The 18,330-nt window shown below is 45.2% G+C and overlaps 1 protein-coding gene across 2 annotated transcripts in view; it reads right to left on the bottom strand.

The window, feature by feature from the left end:
• Positions 1-2,632: 2,632 nt before the first annotated feature.
• LOC137438641 (32 kDa beta-galactoside-binding lectin) overlaps positions 2,633-18,330 on the bottom strand; it is a 59,868-nt gene continuing 44,170 nt past the window's right edge. For both annotated transcript variants that reach the window (XM_078767126.1, XM_068133864.2), the window contains 2 exons: positions 18,038-18,200; positions 2,633-3,447 (listed from right to left, as the gene is read on the bottom strand). In XM_078767126.1, the coding sequence (XP_078623252.1) occupies positions 3,280-3,447; positions 18,038-18,200 (331 nt within the window). In that variant the 3' untranslated portion in view covers positions 2,633-3,279. The remainder of the gene's footprint in view (positions 3,448-18,037; positions 18,201-18,330) is intronic.

Here is an 18,330-nt window from a genome sequence, read left to right as displayed (position 1 = left end):
AGGATGCCCAGTCGGTGACTGGCTTTGGAGGCCAGCTTGGAAATGTGGTTTTCCCAAGAAAGATCATGGCAGATAGTGAGACCCAAAAGCTTGAGCGACAGACCTTCTTGGAGAGGATTGTTGAGAAAGTCGATGGGAGGGTTTTCCAGTCGGTCTTTTCGGAGAGACATAGTAAGAGTGTGAGATTTGTCAGGATTGAAAGACATGTTCCACTTGTTTGACCAGTTTATGATTTTGTCCAGGTCTGCAGAGAGTGAGGAGGCTGCAGACTGCTGATCTGAGGGATGAGGAATGGAGCGGCAGAGAGTGGAGTCATCAGCAAAGAGATAGAGGATTTTCCAGAGAGTCGGAGAGATCATTGATGAAGACCAGAAAAAGCACAGGGCCCAGAACACGACGATGGGGAAGTTCAGCCAGAACAGGGAGGGGAGATGAGAGAAATCCATTCAGGGCCACACGTTGACTACGACCAGAGAGGAAGTCAGCCAGCCATGCATGGAGATTTCCATGGATACCATAGGAGGAGAGTTTGGTGGGCAGAGCTGGGTGCCAGACTGTATCGAAGGCATGTGATATGTCAAGGGAGACAGCTCTGATTTCCTGTTTGGCATTGAGTACCTCCATCCATTGTTGAGAAAGCAGAACAACATGTCCAGAGTAGAATGACCTGGTCTGAATCCAAATTGATGATCGGAGATCAAGCCAAAGGAGAAGAGGAAGGATTTGATATCCGAAACAATGATGGATTCCATGACTTTGCTGATAATTGGAAGCAGGCTGATTGGTCTGTAGTTGCAAGGATCTGTTTTTGCACCTTTTTGTGTAAAGCGGAAATGTTTGCTGATTTCCAAGATGCTGGCAGATGAACTTGAGCATAAGAGAGGGTGAAAAGAACAGAGAGAGGGTGAGATAGAGCGGCAGAGCAGGATTTTAGGACCCGTGGGCTGATGCCGTCTGGTCCAGTTGCAGAATCAGTCGAGGTTTGACAAAAACTTCTCCACCTTGTCAGGAGAGAAGGACAGAGTCCAGGAGCAGTTGGGTTCGACTAGGTAAGGTGGGAACAGAGAGAGATGGGTTTGGGACACAATATTTTGAGGCAATCACAGAGTTGAGGCATTCGGCTTTGTCACGTGCGGTGTCAACTGTGTAGCCATTTGAGGTAAGGGAGGGGATGGAGGGGGAACAAACACCAGAAACGGATTTGACCAGACGCCACCAGGATTTGGAGGAAGGAGACAGGTTTGAGAGTTCATTCTTGAGTGTGGAGAGATAGTGCTTCCTGGCACTCCTGAGGGAAGACACACTTATTTTCCCTTTAATCCAATATGGCTGCCATACAATGTGACTTATGACGTCAGCGTTCGCAATAAAATATTCTCCATTGCGAGTCCCTCCTATGTTTCAAGTTTTGCATCAACCCGACAAGTAGTTGCAGATAAAAACCTTTTAAAGCAAAAATATATAGACCCGGACACAAACAGAAAGACGGGCATTGCAGTAGTCTTGCATCCGCTTCGGTGCGAGACGAATTAGCAATCACCAGAACACTTTTTGTCTGCGACATGTCATGTCTTCAAGAGCCTGGTGTTGGCTTAGCGGTTAGGGTGCCGGCTTGGGATCCTGGGTTTGAATCCCGGTAAATCACTGAATTAACGCCAGGTGGGTTAACTCAGCCTGTCATCCTTCCCAGGTCGGCAAATTGAGAACTAGTTCACTGGTAATTCCCTGCGTGTTGCAAAAGGCGACCAACAGGGTTGGTGGCAGGAAGGGCATCCGGCTATAAAACATTGCTTCGAAAAGGGGACCACGGTGCCTGAAAAAGGGCGACCCCCACTCTGCGGGGAAAAATGGCTTCTAAAGGTGGTCATGTCATGTCTATAAGAACTCCGCATGGTTGTTGTTGCTGTGTTTGTAATTGGGAGTCTATTTTTGAAACATGCACCCATTGGTCAGACAGCTGCCAGACCCCACCAACATTTGTCGCTTGACTCCAATCACCATGGCACCCAGACAAAATACTTTGGCCGCCATTTTATTTTGTTGGTGGGCCGAAGACATCATGCCTGCAGGCTTCTGCGGATTATGCACTGCCCGGGTATGTTGTGCCAGATTTACATTGGCTGTGTTTAGGAATAAGTGTTTCTTACAATGAGAAACCCTGAAAAATCAAATCGAATGTCGTATAAAAATTATTACAAAGGCTTAATCAAGCCCGCCAGCATGTATGGTACGCGCCTCCCTAAAAAAATAGCCTTACATAATTTTTGAATGGCCCCATATTTGGGTTAAGCAATCCATCACTCACTGTCAATGAATGACAAATCAACTAGTTCTGATATAACCGTGGCTGAGGGTGACATGGATGGAGAGGTGTCGATTTAATCTTTTAATAGCACATTAAATGTGTTTCCCAATTGTGCTGCTCATCTTTTAAGAATACTTCAAATGTGCGTTTCCTAATCATACCGATACCGCATTTTGTCGCATGTTGTGACCACAGTGCGGTCATTCTTGTTCAAACATAAGAACCACCTTTAGAGGCCATTTTCCCCTGCAGAGCAGGGGTTGGCCTTGTTCAAACATAAGATCTCTATTAAAAGAGAAAGCACGATGACAACAGCAGTCACTCATGTCTCATTATTTTTTCTGCAAGTTTATTATCCCAGCACACCATACATTACAAGAAAAATAAACAAAATGCTTATATAAACTGATATACGACTTCCACCTTAACCCTAGCAGTCACTGCAATCAACGGTGAGAAAAGCTATCGAGACTCTTTGAAACACAACCCAACCAGGCCCCTCCTTGTAACTCCTATCCCCAACAAGGTAAAAAATCTCCTTCGTCGGGATGCATGTTGGCCGTGAAATTTGCAAAATCAACAAACATCATGCAACACCAGTTCTTCGTCAAATGAAGCAAATCGTAACATCATGGATCTAGACTTGAAACAAGACTGCAATCTGGTAACTTCCAAACTGAACCTGCCGAAGATAAAACAAAACTCCCGTGTGAGTCGTACAATTTTTTTTTAAAGGTATAAAAGAGGCACAGGTGTGTACCTCTTCCCCCAAAATTTCATTCAATGTTCATATATCGTGGAACCTGGGTTAATTGACAAATCTTCTGTTACCTTAGAGTCCCCACACGTGCCATCTACAATTTTACCTATTTTTGCAAATAAAGGAAGTTTTCATAAACAACTAGCAAAGTGAAAAGAAGAGCCAAGAAAAAGAAAATCCTTATGTTTAGCCATAAAGCGAGGAGGTGAACCACTCATGTCGATGCGCAGTAGCCCGGTAGCAGTGCTAAGGCGAGGATTTTCACTCCGCTGCCTATTTCCAAACGGTTTATCTTGTACGGTGGAAGGCGGTGGCAGAAGCTCTCCATCTTGTCATCCCCAATGAAGACCACAGTTTCGGTGTTATCACAAAAAAACGTGAGCTGTGAGATAAAAACAGAAACGACACGAGAGTGAATGCAAGATCTCTCTGTGGATGCAACGCACTTTGTGGTCCAAGGTGGTGTCGCAAAGTCAAAAACAATGCAGTCAGTTTCATCTCTTTAATCACATGTTGCAAACTTTCCTTGAAATGTGCCACATGAGTCATGCATTCAGTTTGTGTGATTGACTGCAAGAAACCAACATCTCAGGTACTTTGCTGAAACAATTAGAAAATGCAAACAACATTTCCTCAATAATTAATCAAAATTAAGCTTGGATCTGGATCTGGATCTGAACCCGTATCGAATCGGTTTGTTCTTGACACCAAACCAACTCGTCCACCAAGTTTTGTCATAACTGGTCCACAACTTTTTGAGCTATCATGCTGTATATCGGTTTTAAGCCCATCACTCAATAGTGAAGATTCACTTTAAAAATTCTCTGATCCGGATCCGGATTTGAATATTCACCAAAATTGAATCATTTCCTCCTTGTTACACACCCAAACATGTTCATCAAATTTCGTCAGAATCCGTTCACAACTTTTGGAGGTATCCTGTTTACAGACAGATACTGTCTTAGCTGGGAAGTCTACCTTCGTGGTCATTCCTGGAAACTGACAAGCCTGCGGCTCATAGCAGGAGGAGAGCAGTTTATTGCTCTCATTGAGTGGTCAATGCTTGAAATGAACAAGATGAAGAGAGTGTCCAAAAGTCATCAGTTGACGCTTTCAGGAGGAAAGTGGAGTGTCGTGAAAGATTGATAAGACCACATAGGGCTTTTGCCCTCATTTGCTATAATCCTATCTGACCAGACCATTTCCTTAACACCACAAATCAATGAAAATTTAACAATTACAACATATGAATTGGGCGATAAACAAGTGGGGGTGGGGAAGGAAGGGTTTTACTGAAGATAATCTTCCATCTACCATATAAAACACAATGTGTGTGTGTTTGTGTATGTGTGTGTCTGTCCCCCTTCATAAGTGTAGGTTTTAAAGGCTTTGAGTAGTGCTTTGGGAGGGATTTGAGTAGGAGGGTTTCATGGGCAATCTTTGAACATGACTGTGTGTCCACTGTTTAAAAGACCCCAAGGACCCAGAAGATACAAAGCACCCCAAAGACCAAAAATATCCTGAAGACCAAATGGACCCCAAACACCCAAAATACCCCTAAGACCCAAAAGACCCTGAAGACAGTTAAAGACCCAAAAGACCATGAAGATCGAAAATAATCCAAAGACCCAAAATACCCCGAAGACTCCAAAGACCCAAAAGACTGAAAAGACCCAATGGACCAAAAGACCACAAGGGTCAAAAATACCCCGAGCATCCAAAAGACTCAAACACACCCAAGAACCCAAATGACCCCAATGATTCAGAAGACCCCCAAGGACTCTAAAGATCCAAAATACCCAAAATACTGAAAAGACTCTGAAGATCCAATGGACCTCAACCACCCAAAATACCCTGAAGACCCAATAGACCACAAAAACCCAAAAGACCCTGAAGACCCAAAATTCCCCAAAGACCCATAAAGACCTGAATACCCAGAAGAACCCAAGACCCTTAAAGACCCTGAAAACTGTTAAAGACCCAAAATACCACAAAGACCCAAAATACTCCAAAGATCTTTGAATACCCCGAAGACCGAAAAGATCGAAACGACCCTGAAGACTGAAAAGACCCAAAATACCCCAAAGACCTTTAAATACCCTGAAGACAGAAAATACCCTGAAGACCCAAATGACCCTGAAGACCCAAATGACCCAGAAGACACAAAAGACCCCAAGGACACAAAAGACCAAGGATTCCAAAGACCCAAAAGAAGAGTAATTTTGCCTCTTATATTGGAATTGTAGATGGTAGCTTGCAAACTGAGCCTCAAGGTCGGTGTACAGAAGCGGGATTTTAAATATCACAACAAATACAAGACACAGGGAGGTTAAATTTGCTGCGCATGATGTGCAATGCGCACAGAGTAAAACCAGTGTTAATTTACGTCTGTAGGATGTCTAAGAAATAAAGATGATATATGAGCACCCCTGACACTAGGCCCAGACTTCAGACTTTGGCATGCTCACGCGGATGTACCGTCAAAAACTGTTCCAACCTGTCATTTTTGACGGGCTTTATACTAGTCTGAAATAATAAAAGGCAGAGAGTGTGTGTGTGTCTCCTCCATAACTCCAAAACCATGACCGAGCAGCCCCTAAAATTTGCATGCATACTTCTCGACCTCCAAGGGAGTGCACAAATGAAAACTGGGTGTTTGGGTTTGTTAAAACACCCTTTGGAAGATAATGTAATTCAAAACAGGCTTTATCCTCGGCCAGTCCACTATCCCTCAAAGGGGTCTGATGCTTTTTCGGCCTGCTCAAAAATGCCTTTCCTTGGAACAGGCCACAACAGTTTCTGCACGATAAAGCGCTCAAAATGTATTTTTTCACGATCTTCACTCACATTATCAAATGTCTGATCTTCATACCTACGAATTGCTGAATAGATCACTATTGTAGGTGCTATAGTTTTCAAATTAGGAACTTCGAGCGATTTTATACATTATATGATGCGATTTCCACAATGGCGCCTCACAGTCAAAATAAAGTACTGTGTAAATGACATCATATAATTATATTTGCTGTTAGTGGTTGTTAAATATAGCCTCATTATATGATATATTTTCATTTTCTTTGTACTGCAACTGGTAATGTTCAATTTAATCAACCGATATCTTGATTTATTTCTGACGCATTTCTGGTCATACAGTACGGCGTTCTTGGCGAGGACCACATCACAACTTTGTGTACATACGTAATCGGGAAATAGTGCTGTATATTACCCCCGATTTGTAACGATATACTTTAGTTTGAACACTTTGTTACCACAATATGTGTTTGTCAAGCCCAGAGTTATGTATTGGAATACCTTGTAATGTATGTGTGTGATTATTTAGACCATGTTAAATGTTTGAAAGTAGTCCGAGCGCCTTTTATTCATTCGCCACACGTCTTTGAATGGGAGAACGGCCTATTAATCCAAGCACGGCAACTCGTCTTTAGAGCCCAGCATGAAGAGGCAACAAGGTATTCTTTGGTTATAATTCAGTGCATAAATATGTCGGGCATCTATGGAACAAAGTATTATGTGGTTTCAAGGGTTTTAAAGTCAAGCTTTAGTATTATTTAATTTCGGTTCTCTCCTCAGCCTCATGTTTCTGGGCCCAAGTGCTTTTGAGTTCATGTATCATGCTATATGTCTCTGTCAATTGGAAAGTTGAACTATTGAGGAATATATCAGATAGTGTGACATTGTTCTTACTATTTATATTTTGTTTGCACCGAATAGTTTCTACGGTGTCAATAGGAGTTTGAAACCTCCTTACGGTGTGCAAGCGCTGTATTGTGAGAAGAATAAAGGTCAAGACACCCGTATTGAGATCTTTGCTCGTGATTATGCTGAGGCATCTACATACTGTATATAATCAAAGTTCTGATATTTTAAAAAGAGAGCGGGAAATCTGTATAGTATTACGGATTACATAAGATAAAGTCACCTTTGTTCACCACTGTTATATCTGGCTGTGTGGCGTATATAGAGCCTCATGAAATAATGCCATAAAATCAAGCCGTTCCTTATCAACCGATGTTTGTAAGCCATGGCGACAGTCACAAGCAGCGTAAGTGACTTTTTATCACAGGGGACATCATTTTTGAAACGAAAATTATAAATACCTTTTATTATTACAGATGGAACACCCCTGCTCCCTCATCCTGATGATATACACAAAGAATTAAGTTAAGCACCCCTACACAACGAATTAAGGTAAGCACCCCCTAATATATATTCTTTGTGTATATGTATACATTGGCATATATTCTAAGGTATGTGAGATCAAATAATGATTGGTATGACATTAGCAATAATTATCCATTGATGAAATTGAGTGATCAAAGTGAAAAAAAGTGATTGGTTGAGTCAGTGATCCGATCACGTGGGTCCTACACACGTTATTGACGCAAAGATCGCTAGAGGTCTTCTCAGAACAATGACTGTACATTAGAAAACATAAACGTCATCCACACTGTCCGTGATGGACCTATAGCTCCATACTTAAATTGAGGTGAAAATATGCCTAAAATTCCCAAAAAATTTCACCTTAAATTATTCAGAATAAAATATTGAAAACGGCATGATTGTTATGTTTTTATGTGACCATAATATCACTTCTCCAGAAAATATAGCAATATCATGGGTATATTACACTGTTTTGACGACAACAAACTTGTAATGTGCGAGGTTGTAAAAAAACGGGGGGGGTGCTTAACTTAATTCTTTGTGTATATTTTATTTATTCCCTTCCTTCAAACAGTACATTGATCGATGAACAACGGCAGCCCCCCTGCCTCCACCTGCTTGCATTGGGGCCTGCAGTGTGGTGTCTCAGGCGGTGCCTTTGCCTGCTAAAAATGTTGTGCTATTTTATTTTCCACGTTTTTATGCAATCTGCTTTCTGATCTGATGATCACCACTCCTTTCTGCATTGTGATAAGGCATAGGGCTGCTGAAGCAGTTTATAGGCTATTGAGCACAATCCTGGATGGGTTGCCACTGACACAGGATACTCAAATGGCTCATTCATCCCAATAAACTGGTACTCATTTTGCCGACCTCAGAAGGATGACTGGCTGAGACAACTCACCTGATGTTAATTCAATGGCATGACAGAAGCTTGAACTCAGGACCCTGAAATCCCAAGCCAGCCATCTTAACCAATGAGGCACCACCAGGCTTATTCACTCTCTCTATATATATATATTAGATTAATGAACAAGATTAAATAATTAAATTGATATGTGTGGGAAAATTACATGTCCCCTATCAGGGTCGCCCAGATAGCTCGGATGACAGAGCACTGGTACGGTTTTCCAGAGGACCTGGGTTTGATTCCTGGTCTGGGCGTGTAATATTCCCACATATATGAATTTAATTATTTCATCCTGTTCATCAATCGAATTGCTTCACTACGCCCCCAGTGGTGTTTATAATAGAGGACATGGATTTGTCCCCCAATTGGAGGAAGATCCTCTCGTGTTCAGGCCGTTGGTGCTCCGATGGTTGGCAGCGAGTGCCCCGGAAGCATTGACGGAAAGAGAGTGGCAATCATATGTGTGTAAAAATTGCATGCTCAGTCATGGTCGCCCGGATAGCTCAGATGGCAGAGCACTGGTACGGTTTTCCAGAGGACCTGGGTCTGATTCCTGGTCTGCACATGTAATTGTCCCACATATATCAATTTAATACATATTTATGAATATACATACACATATTTAAGTATATATATGTATATTACATTAATATACCAATAAAATATAGATATTTAAAAAATCAATAACGAGTGCTTAAGCCACTTGGATTCCATGGTGATACGGTGGCTCACTACTCTGTGGGGACATCCCAGGAGTTTGAAGGCAAAATCAATTTGAGGATTAAAAGCCAAGGGGCAAGCACGATGTCCGAGAGGTATGCACACTCGCTCTAAGCTGTCTAGTCTGTTTGAATCCTGACCTAGCGAAAAACTGTCATCCCGGTGTTTCACAGGCAGAGTGATTCATCAATGTTTGTGCCGTCCCTCAGATGAATGTTAATTGGCATCACATCTGCCTGATTTTCAACCCCTCTGTCTCCCCCACTCTCTCTACCTCCCCCCTCCTCATCCTCGCTACCTCTCCCCTCATCCTTGCTACCTCCCCCCTCCTCATCCTCGCTCCCCCATTCCTTTGCTTCTTCTGGGAAAGGTGCAAAGGTTTCTGGCAACCCCCGACTCAGACTCTGCAACTGAACCCGATGGCATCAGCTCACATGTTCTACAAACCTGCTCTGCTGCTCTTGCACTTCCTCTCTCTGTCCTTTTCATGCTGTCATTTGCCCGAGGTTACCTTCCATATGTTTGGAAATCAGGCATCAGAGCAACACATAAAAGGTGCAAAAATTCGCCTTAATTGCAGACCAATTAGCTTACTTGTAATCATCAGCCAATATCATGGAATCCATCATCGTCGTTGATATAAAATAATTCCTTTTGTCCAACAGCCTCATATCAGATCACTGTCAGACCACCTCATCTCCCAACTGTCTGCCTATGGAATCCAAGGCCAACTTCACACTTGGATTGCTGACTTCCTCCGCTCTCGTAACCAATGTGTGGCTCACAGTGGAAACCTTTATTCTCCTCTTCCTGTCAAGCCTGGAGTACACCAAGGCAGTGTTCTCGGCCCCATCTTATTCCTAATATTCATCAGAGATCCCAATGACTCTCTGGAAAATCCTATTTCTCTCTTTGTTGGTGACTCCACACACTGCTGCGACATTCCTCATTCTTCTGATAGACAGGCAGCAGCCTCGTCGCTCTCCACAGACCTTGACAAAATCACAATCTGTTCAAACACTTAGAATATGTTGTTCAATCCTGAAAAATCTATATCTATATCTATCTCTTTCTCTTTGTCTGTCTCTTTGTTTGTCTGTCTGTCTATTTCCCTGTCTGCCTCTCTGTCTGTCTCTGTCTCTGTCTCTCTCTCTCTGTCTCTCTGTCTGTCTGTCTGTCTGTCTCTCTGTCTGTCTCTCTGTCTGTCTCTCTGTCTGTCTCTCTGTCTCTCTCTCAAATGACTAACGCAAAATGTAGTGAAATCGTATTCGTACTGAACCCGGGGTGATGCTCGCTGCTCGTTGACACCGCTAGGGGCGTGACTATAAGACCCGCTGCTGCGGACGGTGCTCCGAGACTTCTCCTGTGACACGTTACATCTGGTAGACTCGCTAACGGTACGCCTGCATAGAATATCCAGCTTGCTTGCATTGAATGTTATGAATGGTCCCATGTGATGTCACATCGTATACTTATTGTATTTTCTACTTTACAGGATGATGTTATGGACCTTTACAGGACCACTACGCCCAGGAGCTCTGGCAGCTCTTGCTGGACAGCGTCAGGGAGCCACGGACTCCCGCGCAGGCTCAGGATGATCGTCTTTTAGATGCCTTCATTGCAGGGGTCTCCTCCCAGGAACTAAGGCTCAAGCTCTTAGAGAAGACCGACCTGACCTTCGCTACGGCACTCGAGCAAGGGACAGTATACACTGAAGCGCGGATGCAATCGAACACCTATGATCGCACGCGCCTCTTGGCGGGCACCACACTACACGCCCGGCCAGAGAGTGCTACCGCCGAGGATGTGGATCCGCTCGCTGAACTCCGGGATGCTCCGGAGGAAGACCCAGCCCTGACGGCTGCCGTTACGACCAGACCCAAGGCCTTACGCGGGGCCGCATGCTTTTTCTGTGGGGGGCCACGCCATGCCCGGGTCGTGTGTCCGGCACGAGACGCTATATGCCATTTGTGCTCGCAAAAGGGACATTACGCGAAAGTGTGCAGGAAAACGGCACGCGGCTCGCGGCTCATTGACTCGCGCGGTCGCGGTCGCGCGGGCGCGGCGACCTTGAATGGGCTCATTGCGGAGCCCGCGAGCTGAGCCCGACACCCGGCGCCTTACCCGACTTCGAAGGGGAGGGCCCCTCTCTGCGGGCCCCTGGGCGCTCAGACGTCCTTGGCGGGCGTCACCGGACAGCCACCACCGTCTCATCCTCCATCGGGCACGAAGTACGTGTCCTTGACCAAACTCCGGGCCACGCAAGGGGCTTTGAAGCCTCGCCAAGCCCCAGCGGAACGTTCTCCTCGTGTCGTCCACGAGCTAACGGCGGCCCACGCCCTGACAAAGGCGATTTCAAATACTACGGAGGCCTTTTGCTGCCAAAAGTGTCAAAAGGCGATTTCGAATACTACGGAGGCCTTTTTCTGCCAAAAGTGTCAAAAGGCGATTTCAAATACTACGGAGGCCTTTTCCCGTCAGAATTGTCAGATTTTGAATCGCGAAACACCGGAATGCTTGGGAAAGCCCTCTGATGGCGTTAATGGATTCCCCATGGTCAACGCAGACTCCGGCCACGACCGCAAAACTGCTGCTGGCGTAGGATCCACCCGCGAGGCTGGACCGACCCATTCGGGGGGCTCAGTCCCGCTCCCAGCAGCCTCGTCTGGCCTGGCTCAAGCCCTTATTCCCCTCATGGTCGAAGGCCATTGTGTTCGGGCCTTGGTGGATACAGGGTCTACGGATAGTTTTATCGACCAGCGACTTGTGCTCAGGCATGGATGGCGGATCTGGAGGTCTACGAGACGGATCTTCATGGCTTCCCAGGGGCTTCGACTCAGCACGAAGGGGGAATGCCGATTGAAACTCGTGCTAAAGGGACGGGTTTTCCCTGATGTACACCTTATGGTTTTACCCGCATTATGTGCTGATATTCTGTTAGGACACGATTTTCTTAAGCTGCATGGACGTCTGGTAATGGAGTTTGGTGGGCCTGACACGCTTGTTGTGGGGGCGGACGACGCACTTGCGGTGTGCGCCCTAGCGCAAATGGACGTCCAGCCGCTTTCGCTGTTCCCCAATCTAACCTCCGACTGCACCCCTGTCGCGGTGAAATCACGGCGCTACTCTCGCGCAGACATGCAATTCATTGCGGACGAAACGGCTCAGCTCTTGAAAGACGGCATCATAGAACCTAGTAGGTCGCCGTGGCGCGCCCAGGTCTTGGTGGTGCGCAGCGAGGCCCATCGCAGACGCATGGTAATCGACTATTCCCAAACGATTAACCGCTTTACACAGCTGGATGCCTACCCCCTTCCGGGGATGGACGCGCTAGTGCAACAGGTGTCCCAGTATTCGGTCTATAGCACTCTCGATCTCCGTAGTGCGTACCACCAGATCCCTATCTCTAGGGCGGATCGTATCTATACCGCATTTGAGTCGGGGCAGCGGTTGTACCAATTTACGCGATTGCCTTTTGGGGTAACGAACGGGGTCGCTTGTTTCCAGAGGGCCATGGATGACCTCGTTGCGCGGGAGCACTTAACCGATGTTTTCGTCTACCTCGATAATCTTACGGTTTGTGGATATGACCAAGGGCACCATGATGCTAATCTGAAGCGCTTCCTTGAGGTCGCGCAGCGGTATCACTTAACTATGAACGAGGATAAGTGCCAATACTCCCTACGCACGATAGATCTTCTGGGGTACACCGTGACCCATGGCTCTGTCACTCCAGATAAGGAGCATCTGCGACCTTTGCTCGACATGGCCCCTTCCATGTGATCGGGCGTCCCTGAAGCGCGCCCTTGGGCTGTTCGCCCATTACTCCAAATGGGTGCAAAGTTTCTCCGCGAAACTTCGCCCCCTCGTGGCCTGCGACACCTTCCCCCTGAGTCCGGCCGCATTGGCGGCCTTTGAAGGCCTTAAGGCCGACATCGCCCGAGCCGCCGTGGCGACAATCGACGAGAGCGGCTCGTTCATCCTCGAAAGTGACGCCTCGGATCAGGCCATCGCGGCGACCCTCTCCCAAGGGGGGCGTCCCGTGGCTTTCTTTTCACGGACTCTTACCACCGCTGAGCGGAGACACTCGTCCGTTGAAAAGGAAGCGTATGCGATCGTCGAGTCTATTCGGCGATGGCGCCCGTACTTACTCGGGCGGAGCTTCCAAATCATCACGGACCAGCAAAGCGTTGCGTTCATGTACGACACCTTACACGCCCAGCGCATTAAGAACGAGAAAATCACTCGCTGGCGTATCGAACTCGCCGACTTCTGTTACACCATCAAATATCGCCCGGGGAAGGATAACCAGGCCGCCGATACCTTATCACGACCGGCTACATGTGCGGGTATCACCTCTTTGGAGGGCCTACGGGTGCTGCATGCCACTGCGGGCCATCCCGGCATAACGCGTTTCGCTCATTTTGTGCGGTGTGGGAATCTCCCATACTCGATTGATGATATCCGCCGTATCTGTCGCGACTGCGCTATCTGCCCGGAAATCAAACCGCGTTTCTATAACCCTCCCATGGGGACTCTGGTGAAGGCTACACGCCCGTGGGAACGCTTGGCGATGGATTTCAAGGGCCCATTGCCGGTGTCGAGCGGCTCTCGCTATCTGCTCACTATCGTTGATGAGTACTCGCGATTCCCCTTTGCTTATACGTGCGTGGACATGACTGCTGCCACGGTGATGCGATGCTTACAGAACTTGTTCTCAATGTTCGGTTACCCGGCCTATGTCCATACCGACCGGGGTGCGGTCTTCTTGTCTCAGGAGGTGCGCGGCTATCTGCTCCAAAATAACATTGCTTCTAGTTACACCACGCCGTACAGACCCCAGGCTAATGGGCAGATCGAACGCTTCAACGGGATTATCTGGAGGGCCGTCATGCTCAACCTCCGGACCCTCGGCCGGGGCCTCGATAAATGGGCTTGGTCGCTACCTGCGGCGTTGAACTCGATCAGGGCTCTCCTGAGTACGGCAACCAACCAAACTCCCCCCGAGCGACTTTTCCACCACCCCAGGAGCTCGGGGTGTATACGGTCTTTGCCCAGTTGGCTCGCTGGGCCCGGACCGGCCTACCTTAAACGGGCGGTTTGCGCGAGCAAGTACGACCCCCTAGTGGACAAAGTGCAGATTCTCCAGGCTAATCCTGAGCATGCTCGTGTGATGACGACTGATGGCCGTGAGACTACTGTCTCCGTCCGTCACCTTGCCCCTTGCGGGGTCGCCGACCTAAGTAGGGAATCGGACGAACCGATCGAACCCATCTATGAGACTATGGCCTCTCCCGACGCTCCCATCGCCGAAAGTCTACCGACCCTCCCCTCGCCGAGACTACCTGGGCCCGACGACTTGGAGTTACCCCCTTCGTCACCCGACCCTGTTGGCGCCTCCGACGCCGGGGACACAGGGATACGTGATGCCGTACCCGGGGAATTTCAGACGCGTGCTGGCAGAGAAATTCGCCGCCCGGCCCGATATGGTTGGGTCGACTGATGTTCCACCCTGTTCGTGCTGACGCTCACTCGCTTCTAGCCGCACTGCCATATAATTCTGACGGGGGGAGAATGTAGTGAAATCGTATTCGTACTGAACCCGGGGTGATGCTCGCTGCTCGTTGACACCGCTAGGGGCGTGACTATAAGACCCGCTGCTGCGGACGGTGCTCCGAGACTTCTCCTGTGACACGTTACATCTGGTAGACTCGCTAACGGTACGCCTGCATAGAATATCCAGCTTGCTTGCATTGAATGTTATGAATGGTCCCATGTGATGTCACATCGTATACTTATTGTATTTTCTACTTTACAGGATGATGTTATGATCTAAATGCAATTAAACCAACCCGTTGGACTAAAGTTGTGTGGACCTGATTGGTTTTCCACAACACAAATCCTCCAAAATACTTTCTCAATAACCATCTCAGAGGTTTAGTCACTCAAACTCTTGGGTCTCACTCTCAGCCATAATATCTCTTGGGCAAGCCACATTTCCAAGCTGGCCTCCAAAGCCAGATGCCGACTGGGCAAACTCCATCGTGCGAAGTCCTTCCTTGGCACGACTGAGCTTCTCACCACATACAAAGCTTTCATCCACAGCTTGATGGAGCACTGCTCTCCCGTTTGTGATGGCTCCCCTGCTTCACACCTAGCTCGGCGCCACGCTGTAGAGACCAAGCCTTTTAGAATAATTGGTATCTCACACGAAGCTGATTCAAAGGGCCCTTTACTCTCTCACCTCAGGCAGGTTGGCGATCTTTCTGCCTTCTACCGACTCCTCTCTGACCGAGCTCCCCTTGATCTGTCCCCCAAATATTCCTGCAGGACGGAGAAGATCTGTCAGCAACCGTCTTCTGGTGAAACTGCCAAATTAACTCTCTGCTCTCCTTCACTCTTTTATTCCTCTTTTTTTCCTGTCTATAGAACAAACTCCTACACTTTCTTCAATCCCACTCCTCCCTCCAGGTCTTCAAAACAGCTGTTCACCACCATCTCTTATCTTCCTCCATTCAAAACTTTGATCTTTTCTACCCCCATCAATACATCCCAAATCCACCTCTTTCAAATTCCGTTTTCTTTCCTGAACTTCCTAGTAGTGTCCATCTTGTTTATCCCGTGTACTCTGCCCAAGTCCTCTCACTTCCATAGATCTCCCGATGTCCCCATTCTCTACTGTTGTTGTGCTTCCCTCTCTACCCCTCTTGTCTCCCACTCCCTTTATTATATGTTATATCCTTATATGTGTTAGCTATTCCACTAGCCTCGACTTAGTATACAAAAAAACCCTCTTTTTGTATATGAGAATTGAGACATGCTTTGAAAACAGAGCAGTAAGACCATTCAATGACTTTGTACGACAGGTCACCACCACCCCCATTCCCCCAAAACTCGATCCTCTGATCCCCAATACAGCACAGTGATCGAAAGAAGAAGAAACTAGAAAGAACTACTAGAAACAAGAAAGAATGCATCTGAAAATGCAAAGCCCATCTGCATCCGCTTTGTATTCAGACTCCTTCTTCTTCTTCTTCCATTTGCAAGACATGACGAAAACAGTTCAAAAAAAAAATACAAAATGAAACGGTGATTTTATGCAACCGTAACCTTTTGATCTAAAAAAAACCAAAAAACATTCGGCTTCCAGCTTTTGATTGGTTAACCAATTCAGTGACCCAATATGTAAATTATTAAAATTTCAGTTCAGAAAATTGACGATTTTACGTGACGCTGACATTTTGACCAAAGTATCAATTTGTCTTCTCCATCTTCTCATAATAAAGCTTTGTTGAAAATTTGCCAACGATAGATCAAATGGTAAAAAGGTTATGGCCCAGACAGACACACACACAGATAAGTGATTGCAAAACAGCGGTGAACGGGTAACGACGTGAAATTTGTCCTGTGTTGTCAACTGTTCCACTCTGTTTTGATGCAAACTATTGGGGGTTATTGGAGGGGGGAAGGTATGAGGGTTACTTCCCTTTTGAATTGACTCAGAGTCGCGAGATCATGAGTGTGAAACCAAAAATGGAAACAAATCATCCTTCCTCAGAGCTAGATATAAATCTGTCATCACAATTAATCAATAGGTGACACCGTGCAACAATTTTGCTCATTTTCTAAATTGCCAAAGTACTGCTTCAATGGTTGTTAAGTTAAATACTGGTTCAATGGTTGTTAAGTTAAATACTGGTTCAATGGTTGTTAAGTTAAATACTGGTTCAATGGTTGTTAAGTTAAATACTGGTTCAATGGTTGTTAAGTTAAATACTGGTTCAATGGTTGTTAAGTTAAATACTGGTTCAATGGTTGTTAAGTTAAATACTGGTTCAATGGTTGTTAAGTTAAATACTGGTTCAATGGTTGTTAAGTTAAATACTGGTTCAATGGTTGTTAAGTTAAATACTGGTTCAATGGTTGTTAAGTTAAATACTGGTTCAATGGTTGTTAAGTTAAATACTGGTTCAATGGTTGTTAAGTTAAATACTGGTTCAATGGTTGTTAAGTTAAATACTGGTTCAATGGTTGTTAAGTTAAATACTGGTTCAATGGTTGTTAAGTTAAATACTGGTTCAATGGTTGTTAAGTTAAATACTGGTTCAATGGTTGTTAAGTTAAATACTGGTTCAATGGTTGTTAAGTTAAATACTGGTTCAATGGTTGTTAAGTTAAATACTGGTTCAATGGTTGTTAAGTTAAATACTGGTTCAATGGTTGTTAAGTTAAATACTGGTTCAATGGTTGTTAAGTTAAATACTGGTTCAATGGTTGTTAAGTTAAATACTGGTTCAATGGTTGTTAAGTTAAATACTGGTTCAATGGTTGTTAAGTTAAATACTGGTTCAATGGTTGTTAAGTTAAATACTGGTTCAATGGTTGTTAAGTTAAATACTGGTTCAATGGTTGTTAAGTTAAATACTGGTTCAATGGTTGTTAAGTTAAATACTGGTTCAATGGTTGTTAAGTTAAATACTGGTTCAATGGTTGTTAAGTTAAATACTGGTTCAATGGTTGTTAAGTTAAATACTGGTTCAATGGTTGTTAAGTTAAATACTGGTTCAATGGTTGTTAAGTTAAATACTGGTTCAATGGTTGTTAAGTTAAATACTGGTTCAATGGTTGTTAAGTTAAATACTTGTTCAATGGTTGTTAAGTTAAATACTGGTTCAATGGTTGTTAAGTTAAATACTGGTTCAATGGTTGTTAAGTTCAACCAAGTTAAACCAAGTTAAATACTGGCTTCAACCAGTGAAGTGAAACTTGTTAAGTTAAATACTGGTTCAATGGTTGTTAAGTTCAACCAAGTTAAACCAAGTTAAATACTTCAACTTCAACCTTCAAGTTAGTTAAATACAATGGCTTCAACCAAGTTAAATACTGGTTCAATGGTTGTTAAGTTAAATACTGGTTCAATGGTTGTTAAGTTAAATACTGGTTCAATGGTTGTTAAGTTAAATACTGGTTCAATGGTTGTTAAATTAAATACTTGTTCAATGGTTGTTAAGTTAAATACTGGTTCAATGGTTGTTAAGTTAGCTGTTATGACTTGTACAAGCAAATTAAATTTATGAAGGGTATCGTTTGTAAAAATCACAAGTCAAGTCGTGTAACCTGGGTGATGAGATCAACATCCAGGTCCAATTGGAGAACTCACCATAAACTCCTCGTTATATTCAAATGGCAGCTGATAAATACTCAACTCCTCTTTCCAGGATCCAGATTCAAGCGAATTCATGATACACTTCTGCTGATCAAAGCGCACTTCAAAGTAAACGGCTATGTCAGCCGAGTTCACTTCTTTCAATGACACACCGAATCTGAATGGGAGAGAGAAAGAGAAAGCGAAAGAGAGAAAAAGAGAAAAGAGAAAAAGAAAGAAAGAGAAAAAGGGAAAAAGAGAAAGAGAGAAAAAGAGAGAAAGAGAAAGAGAATATGACAGTGCTTGCA

Source organism: Myxine glutinosa, chromosome 13 (assembly GCF_964187855.1).
Source record: "Myxine glutinosa chromosome 13, kmMyxGlut1.1, whole genome shotgun sequence".
In the NCBI taxonomy this organism is placed as follows: Eukaryota; Metazoa; Chordata; class Myxini; order Myxiniformes; family Myxinidae; genus Myxine; species Myxine glutinosa.
The sequence above is the reverse complement of the archived record's forward strand: the minus strand, read 5'-3'. Positions and strand labels throughout refer to the sequence as shown.